Source organism: Catharus ustulatus, chromosome 1, assembly GCF_009819885.2.
Source record: "Catharus ustulatus isolate bCatUst1 chromosome 1, bCatUst1.pri.v2, whole genome shotgun sequence".
Lineage (NCBI taxonomy): Eukaryota > Metazoa > Chordata > Aves > Passeriformes > Turdidae > Catharus > Catharus ustulatus.
Window position 1 is genome coordinate 5,039,352 of NC_046221.1, and position 9,646 is coordinate 5,048,997.

At 39.9% G+C, this 9,646-nt stretch overlaps 1 protein-coding gene across 1 annotated transcript in view; it reads left to right on the forward strand.

The window, feature by feature from the left end:
- The window catches only part of LOC117005515 (sodium channel protein type 5 subunit alpha-like), a 32,601-nt gene extending 28,451 nt beyond the window's left edge, over positions 1-4,150 (forward strand). Inside the window, exons 25-27 of the mRNA XM_033077155.1 lie at positions 472-572; positions 979-1,249; positions 2,656-4,150. Coding sequence (XP_032933046.1) covers positions 472-572; positions 979-1,249; positions 2,656-3,854 — 1,571 coding nt within the window. The 3' untranslated portion in view covers positions 3,855-4,150. The remainder of the gene's footprint in view (positions 1-471; positions 573-978; positions 1,250-2,655) is intronic.
- Positions 4,151-9,646: the final 5,496 nt, after the last annotated feature.

Consider the following 9,646-nt stretch of genomic DNA (forward strand, 5'->3'; position numbering starts at 1 on the left):
TTGCAAGAAATAACTTTCTCCTTTTTCCCCATCCTGTAACCTGAACACCTAGATCTTCCCCAAACATTTCAAAACCTCTTAAACTTTCACTCCTTTTGGGGAAGTCAACGTGACAGGACACTCATTATTTAGAAAGTGTTCTGCTACAGATGCTCTGATGAGTGATTTGGATATTCAGCAAGCCCAGCACATGGGAAACCAGGGAAAGATTTGATCCTGCCCATGTTTTTTGTTTGAGTTTGTCCATCCTTTTGAGTGAGTTGAGTTTTACACCAAGACTTCTACTCTGTGAATGGCTGGTTTGTGACGCTGATTTTTCAGACACAGTTGAATGATATGAAAGGAGCCAGTAACAGCAAAGGAAGGAAGATATAAAAAAGGAAGGAATGCCAGTTTCCAGAATTTTAGACCTTTTAAGTTCAATAATTTTGCTTCTCACCAAATAAAAGTGACTTTTCTTTGTATACTTAGGTGGGGAAGATATCTTTATGACAGAAGAACAGAAAAAATACTACAATGCAATGAAGAAGTTGGGATCCAAGAAACCTCAAAAACCCATTCCAAGACCCTTGGTAAACTAAACTCTTCACTGGGAAAATGCACTGCAAAAATGCAATTAAATTCACTGAAAAGTGCATATATTTATATATTGCATATAAATTATTCATATTGTCTTTACACTGGTACTCACACAGTGCTCTAAAGTCAGTTCCACACCAAAAAGTTGACTGAATTATTTTAAGGGTTAAATATTTATTCTGTACGTAAATATTATTGGGCTTTATATTCACCTTGGAACTGATAAAATTTCAGGATGGGAAGGGATTTTTAATGTAATTTTTATACTCTGCCTTTCTCCAACTTCGTTGTAGCTGGGTGACTTTGCAACATAAAAATTGGAAATGTTGGAAACATTTATGAAGGGGTACTCCTTATTGTCATAACTGATGTCAGAAGTATTTTTTTTTCCCTCTCTAGAACAGATACCAAGGTTTCCTTTTTGACATTGTAACATCCCAAATGTTTGATGTTGTCATCATGGGTCTCATCTGCCTCAACATGGTCACGATGATGGTGGAAACCTATGAGCAAAGTGAAACGAAGACAAACGTCCTCGGCAAAATCAATATACTCTTTGTTACCATCTTTACTGCAGAATGTGTGCTGAAATTGCTGGCTCTGAGGCAGTACTATTTCTCAAATGCCTGGAACATATTTGATTTAGTTGTTGTTATTATGTCACTTGTTGGTAAGTAAAATTGTCTCGAAAATTCTTTACTGCATCAAATATTATTCTTTTTGAAAAGAAAAAAAAAAAGTAGTTAAAATTTATTAACTGCAAATAGTCATTGAAATGTAAGTCATAATACTGTAAAGTCTTAAGGAAAAAATAAGCAATCCCTCTCAAGATTATATTAAATAATATTAAATGGGATTTAAAACAATTCCTTCAGTAAAAGTGTGTATATATTTATAATGGTTCTTTAGGGTTTTTATTTTTCTCATCTGAAATACAGAATGAGTAACCCGCCACAGCAGTATCACATTACATGATAATTTCCATTGTCACAGATTGAATACCATCTAAGAAATATTTAATCAGATCAATTACTGAGTTTTGTCATTTGTCATCTGTGGTTTTGACAGATGACTGAAATATATAGAAAAATAGGAATATTGGAATATGTATAGAATAATAAGACTGGAATTAGATTGTAGCTGTAGAATTCAGTCTCTATAAAGTCAGGCATTGCTGACTGAAAATAAGGGCTCGCACTTTGTGGCATGATAGAAAAGATCATAAATGAATTAGTGTTTATTTGAAGAGATTGCAATGGAAGAATGGGGTAAAGACTTCTGATGCAAATTTGAGCTTTCTACCAATTTAACTATTCCCAGGGCTAGTGCTGCCCTAGCAGCAGGCATTTAGGGGAAGAAGGATGTTTCATTTCTTTACTATGACTCATGTCTTGGATAAGAAAGATTCCAGTAAGACTATGGCTCTTTCTGGAGAAGTTAAGTTTCTGGATTGTAAATACAGAAAAATGTATCCAAAACAGATACACTTAGAAAAGACAAGTCTCTTCTAGTGCTATTAGATGGCATTTATTTCATTCAAACAAAGAAAAAATTGCATCCATGTGTAGCTCTGTCCTTGAACGAACCAAAAACCATTGCAGAGTGGCATGCACAGCTTCCATGTTCATCACTGTTTGCTTCTACATATCATGTCTGTATTATCTAAATGATAACCAGGACATTGCATTATATCTTGTTTTCTTAGTCTAGCTTTGTAGTGTCAGTATTTGGAGACAAATGTAGAAGGTAACTTGAATCTTCTGAAATATTAATGCAACCAGAATCTAACAAAACCATCAGACATCAAGTGTCAACTACGCAGATAGTTGAAGTTGTGCACAGAAAGTTCCTTGTCATCTTTAGTGCAACAGGGACTATCCTCTGGTGGCTGAAGAATGTTCATAATTACTGATTTCAACAATTATTATTTCAATTTAGCTTCTCCTAAAAGTTATTCTGGTAGGGTTTAGCAAACACGAGATATTTTTGAGCTGTGAATATATTATCATTCCAGTCTCTTTACTAATAAAAGGAAAAACAAGATATTCTAACAAGTTGTTATCCTCTCCTTTTCAGCCTTACTGCTTTCCAGCATTGGCAAAGCCTTTGAACATTTCTTACCACCCACACTCTTCAGAGTCATTCGTTTGGCTCGGATTGGGCGGATCCTGAGACTCATCCGGGGAGCCAAAGGAATACGAACTCTGCTCTTTGCCTTAATGATGTCCCTACCTGCTCTGTTCAACATTGGCCTCTTGCTGTTTCTGGTCATGTTCATTTATGCCATTTTTGGCATGGCTAACTTTGCCTATGTGAAGATGGAAGGTGGCATTGACGACATGTTCAACTTCCAAACCTTTGCTAACAGCATGCTCTGTCTCTTCCAAATCACCACGTCAGCTGGCTGGGATGGTCTTCTCAGTCCTATTTTAAACACTGGGCCACCATTCTGTGATCCAAACATAAATGGTACTGTAGGGGAATGTGGTAAACCTGCCATAGGTATTATTTATTTTGTAAGTTACATCATTATATCATTTCTCATTGTTGTCAACATGTATATAGCCGTTATTCTGGAGAACTTCAATGCTGCCACTGAGGAAAGTGCAGAGCCTTTAGGGGAAGATGACTTTGATATCTTTTATGAAATCTGGGAGAAGTTTGATCCTGAGGCAACTCAGTTCATAACTGTCTCTGCACTTTCAGACTTTGCAGATGCTCTGCCTAAACCTCTGTGTGTACCAAAACCAAACAAAGTTGAACTCAAAGCAATGGACCTGCCTGTGGTCAGTGGGGACAAGATACACTGCTTGGATATCTTGTTTGCTTTCACCAAGAGGGTACTGGGAGATTCTGGGGACCTGGATACACTGAAAGTACAAATGGAGGAGAAATTCATGGCCGCCAATCCATCAAAACAATCCTACGAGCCAATATCGACTACACTCAGCCACAGGCAAGAGGAAGCGTCGGCCACGGTGATCCAGCGTGCCTACAGGAGCCACCTGCTCCAGCGCTCCCTCAAACACGCCTCCTACCTGTACCAGCACAGAACTCACAGCTCTGACACTCTGGGAGATGCTGCTCCAGAAAAGGAAGGACTCATTGCCTCTATGCTGAGTGCAAATTACGGTCGGCATCCTGTCAGGTCTGAAACTTCGTCCTCAGTGTCCATCCCCCCGTCGTATGACAGTGTCACCAGAGAGAGTAGTGGCAATCTCGTGGTTGAGAATGGAGACATAACGGACAATCAGCAATCTCCAGACATTAAGTAGTTAATCGGTGACAAAGATGTTAAGAATATTTTTAAATTTTCACAGAAGATGATATTGTAAATATATGTCAGCAGATACAGCCTCCCTGTGAAACCAGGTCTGTTGATGGTGATCAGTTAATTATGGCAGCTGAGAATCGTGGCCTTTGGCTCTGCTGTGTTCAGTTTTCTTCAGTATTTACCTATTCAGAGAAAGGTTTTGGATCTGTTTGATCAATAGCATGTCACTGCAAAGGAGGTCACAGAGTACCTGACACGTTCACAGCAGTGACCTCAGCTGATTCTTCCCCTCTACAGCAAGCAGAGAAAAGTCCAAGTACCAATGAATCTACTGAAGAACAGAAAATGAATGTCAACATGAGTATAAATTTATGAACGGAAAGGAGCTAAAATTTATTCCATTCCTAATTGATACTATCATTATAAACCTGTATAGCAAATAATTGAGGATTTTTAAATTTTTTTTTTTTTAATGTTTGGGGACAGATGTGCCACAAGCATAGACCCTGCATGATCCAAAAATATTCCACAGTGTAGTGGACTTCTTCCCATATGATTGATTTACAGAATAAACCATGGCATGTATGTTATCATAGTTGTGTTACTGAAGTTTAATGAAATAATAAATGCAACTCTTAGTATTACAGAAGTCATACTGAGCAGAGAAAAACCTTGCTTTATATTTTGCCTGTGAGGATTTTTTTTTTAAAACCTGGTTTCCTCTGGCAGTGAGGTGAAGGCAGCTGTATACCATCAATCACCCCATTAAAAATTGTTATTATTGCATACTTCCCTCAAACTTCTCCTAACAGTTGAGTTTTGTGTTTTCAAGTTCATTTTTGACAATGTGGCAGAGAAGAGAAACACAAATAACACTGGCTGGAAATTGGTAATAGCACTTCAGCCACTCCCTTAGACACCAGAAACCAAGGCTGGGGAGCTCCACATGGGATCCATCAGAGATGTCCTTGGTCATGGTGATGAACATCCTCCACAGCCATGGATGTGTTCCTTTGGAGGTGGGAGCTTTTCTCCCTCCTGGCTGTGTTTCTCTGAAGGAGAACCAGCCCTGTCTCTCCTGCAAAGGTTAGAAGAAACCAAATCATGAGTAATGTAGGCAATTAGGAAATGTGGGTTGAAGCACTTGGGTCTGGGGTTAATATAAGATTAAGGATGGAATCACAAATTCCACTTCTCCTGGAACTACATGTGCAGATGGGCCTTCATGGTTTCGCATCCCACCACATTTTCCTTATGCATTCTTTTATCTTCGTGTCCTTATAGCTCAGGCTTCTCAGAAAAACACATGCCCAAACACTACTTAATCTTTTGTCCTTTGTCTATTTACTTTAGAGATACATCCAGCCAAAGCACTTTGCTGTCCATGGACTGTTGTGTTTCCCTTTGTCACGTACTGGATGTAGTCACAAATTACCCCTGATGTTTTAATTTCCTATGTACCCTAATGTCTTTAAAGTTTAAGATGCTTTTGTTTTTCTTAGTTGCAAGGTTGCAGCTCTGTGATCGCTGTTGGGTTTGGCAGGTTCTGGCAAGGCTCGGGTGAGCTTTTCCCTCCGCACTGATTGCAGCCAGAAAAGGACCCAGTGATGGACCAGGACCTGCTGAGCACTTGTTTGCAACCTGCAACAAGTTTTCTTCTCTTAAATGCCCCTTCTCTCTGGCAGCAGTTATAAACATATGTGCTCTGTTGCTTTCTTCTCTTGTTTTTTTCACCTCTTCAGATTGTGAGCTTTTTGGACAGAAATTCTCTTTTACTATGGATGATAAATTACACCTAATAACGAGACTCTGTTTTCAGTTAATATTGTCTTGAAGACTGATGCAAATAAATAATATTTATAATACCTTTTAGTTTTATCTGTGGTATTCCCTTAACTTCTCCCTAGCCATTCCTGAAATGGTAGCACTTTAAATCAGTTTTGACTAATACTCCCTCAGATTTTAAGGTAGGTGCACAATGAACCTGTGTTATACCAGAAAAGTCAACAACCTTTAGAACCCAGGGGCTCTAGTTCTTCAAATAAAAAATAAATCTAACAATTATAAAAGAATTAATGAAATTAAACGGGTTTATTTGGCTAAAATTATTTTTAACCACTTTCACAGCACATGAACAGCCACAACTGAGGAGCTGAATACCTGGCAGTGGTGGGATGGTGTTTCCCAGCTCCAGACTGTTCAATGTCACCTTCCCAAGACGTGCAGGAAGCATTGAGGAGCAGTAATGAGCCACATGCAGCATTCTCATGGGTTTGGGGGTGCACTGAACAGCCCTGGAATCACATCCTCCCAGGAGACTGTATTAAACACATCCATACCTGAACTCATCTTTGCCAGTTAGTGTGCCAGGAAGAAGTACATTTTTATTATAAGAGCAATTAACTGTTGGTCAGATATGTACAAGAATCACTGATGTCCTCCTCTCTGGAAAGGCCACCCTGAAACAGAGCCAGAGCTCCACCAGTGTAGGAGGTCAGATGCCAAAATTCATTTGTGAATAAGTGAATTGTTTGTCGGTGTAAGAAATGATAAGGACCCTCTAGGGTGAATTTTACCTTCTGCAGAAACTCTGAGTAAAGGTGATACTATTTTAGGGAAGACAGTTCACTTGCCATGTTCTTTAATCACAAAATCAAAGAATGGTTTGGGTTGGAAGGGACCTTAAAGACCATCCAGTGTCACCTCCTGCCATGGGCAGGGACACCTCCCACTGTCCCAGGCTGATCCAAGCCCTGTCCAGCCTGGCCTGGGACACTCCCAGGGATCCAGGGGCAGCCACAGCTGCTCTGGGCACCCTGTGCCAGAGCCTCACCATCTTTATAGCAAAAATATCTTATATCAAAGATGAACCTACCCTCTTCCAGTCTAAAACCCAGATAAAAAGTCTCCCTTCATCTTTCTCATAAACCCTCTATATGTAATGAGAGGCCACAAGAAAATCTTCTAACTCACAAGGAGGTCCCAACCATTTGGGAGATAAAATTCTGAATATAAACACAGGAGTTACAAAATGTGCCCTTAGAAATAAATAATCTTGCAAATCCTTCTGGTTCTCCTCTGAGCCTCTCAGTTTTGGATTTCTACTGATGTCCTTACACACTTCATGGTTTCCTGTGGTGGCTGTGTGACATACAGCCTTATTTCCAGATGGATTGCTTTCCTTTTGTGGTCATTCAGAGCAGTATTTTATGTGATTTTAGCCATTATTTAATCCAGGCTACATTAACAGCCTATACAGTTCTATAAACTATATAACACTTAAAATTTTACCCCAAATTATTGAATTTTTAAGCAGATTATTAATGCAGACAAAAAAAAAAAAAGAGGCCTGAGAGATTTTCTCTTTGACAGTCCATGAAAAATACAAGCTCAACAGCATGATGTATCAGTTTGTTCTTTTGATAGAGATGTGGAACAATATCTATATGAATGGATGACATGAGAATTCCAGAACATCTGTACTTCTCTGCAGTGGGCTTCATTTTACCACCCAAAGCACATATGTTTTTCATGGGAAATCAAAGCAATGGAAAATCCTTGAATAATTGCAAACCAGTCAAAAGTGTTAAAGAGAGTGGAAAAAACCCCAACAAACTAATGAATAAAAAGCTATTTTCTTCAGCAATATTTTCTTCAGGACCTGTAGCACAAGCTAAACTGATTTTACCATTGAGACTAACATTAATTGAACCATGTGAATAATTTAGCTCAGTGTTTCTCAGCTCCTGGGCAAATTGATGGAGCTGCATGAAACTCCACTTGTGCTTGAAAGAAAAGCAACATTTTTCCCCCCTCTTCATCAGAGATCTTTGCAATTCAACAGTTGTGAATTAAAACTGGGTCACGTGCTAGGAAACAATGCTAGGGTGAATAATAACGTGTGATATGAGAAGAGAATCAAGTTTAGTGTTTTCAGAAGTAACAAGAAAGAGTTATTTCAGAAATAACAGCTGAGAGGATGCATTGTAACTCTCAGTAAATAAAGCAGGTGGGAAAACATGAGCAAGGGAGAAAAATGTTTAAAAGACAAATAGAATAGTCAGGGAAAAATCAACTTGTAAATTAGAGGTGGCTTCTGTTCTTCAGAGGATGGAGTCATGAAATGTTTTTAGCAGGAGCAGAGAGGCCAGTTTGACTGGAAGGTTAATAGTTACACATTTTCAAGGGGTTATGTGCCACTGCCCTTTTGAGGGGATCTGTGATCCAGTAAGTCCCTTAGTTCCTGCTCAAAACTATTTGAATTTAATAAAATTAAGACTGAGATCTATATCTGGACAAGGATACTTGTTGAATGCTTCCTCCTAGTGGTTTTTGATCAAAATGACATTTTCAAAGTAAAAAAAAAAAAAGGAAAAAAAGTGGGACTTCTGTCTCAAGTTTTGAGAATGAAACCTGAATAGATAAATAATTGTTAGTACTGAAAAAGTATTAGCAGGAAGCAGAGAGCTTGGAGGAAGGCAGAGGAGGCTTGTGCTAAAAAAAAGTTGTGGTTTAAAAGTCAGAAAACAAAATTAATGAGAATTTCCAGAGTAAAAGAGAATGAGACCGTATAGGAATAGGAAGCTAAAACAGTAATAAGTAAATCATTGGCTATATAAGAAAGAAGAAGAAAAAGTAAAGAAGATGTGAATTGGCAGGGATGAGGGTTTGGATAGCTTTAAAGTTTATCTATCTATACATACATATTATAAATATCAGGCAAATAATCTCCTCAATTTTTGTTGAAGTCTATTGTCAATATGGGACCATATTTTCCTTGGCAAACAAGAAAGATGGCTGAACACCTGCCTGCCTGTGGAAGTGTTGATGGAATTCAACTCTTGAATGAAATTGCTTTGCCTTTAAACTGCCTTTATCCCCACCCATGAATTTTCTCACTTTTTCTCCTCTGATTCTCTCCCTGATCCTGCTGGTGGGGGAGTGACTGAGTGGCTGCCTGGGATTAAACCACAACAGACGTTTTGTCATGCTCAGTGTGCAGCTTGAAGGTTTAGAGACAATGAGAGATTTGATTGAAATGTGCTAGATTGATTTAATAGCTGCTCTTGCCATTTAGCTATTAATCAGCAGGCTCCTTGCCATGGGGCTCCTTGCCTGGCTGTGTATTCCAGCCTCGTTAGTGGCTCCTCTCTGCAATTGCTGATCCAGGTACAGTGCTGTGCCTGGGCACATATTGATAACAGCTCTGGGGATGTGTCTGGGCTGGCAGATGGCCAGGGCATCACTGGTGTGTCTGTGTGCTGAACTGGACAGGCTGGGACTCCAAGTGTGAGCTCCAGCCAAAGGGAATGTGAACTGTGGATGAGCCCATACTGGAGCAGGCACCCCCTGGATGAGCCCAGGCTGGAGCAGGCATCCCCTGGATGAGCCCAGGCTGGAGCAGGCACCCCCTGGATGAGCCCAGGCTGGAGCAGGCTAATCCCTGAAGGAGGCTGTGGTCCTCTGAGGATTGTCACATTTGTGAAGAACTGCAGCCTGTGGGAAGGATCTGTGTTGGAGAATTTGTGGGGAGCTGTTTCCCATGGATGTAACTCCACTGTGAGGAGGGAAGCAGAGATGCCACTGAAACCTGTGGTGAAGATGATGATGGTGAGGAGCAGTTCCCTGCAGCCATGGGGACCATAGCAGGAACCTCTTGGGGCAGCCAGGTTGGGGATGTGGAGTTCATTGCAGTGCTAAGTCCTGTAACCTGGCCCCAAAGAACCTGGGGATTGTTTTGGATGCACCTTTAGATGCTGTAAGCCATTACCTGAGTTGCACATTACAGGAATC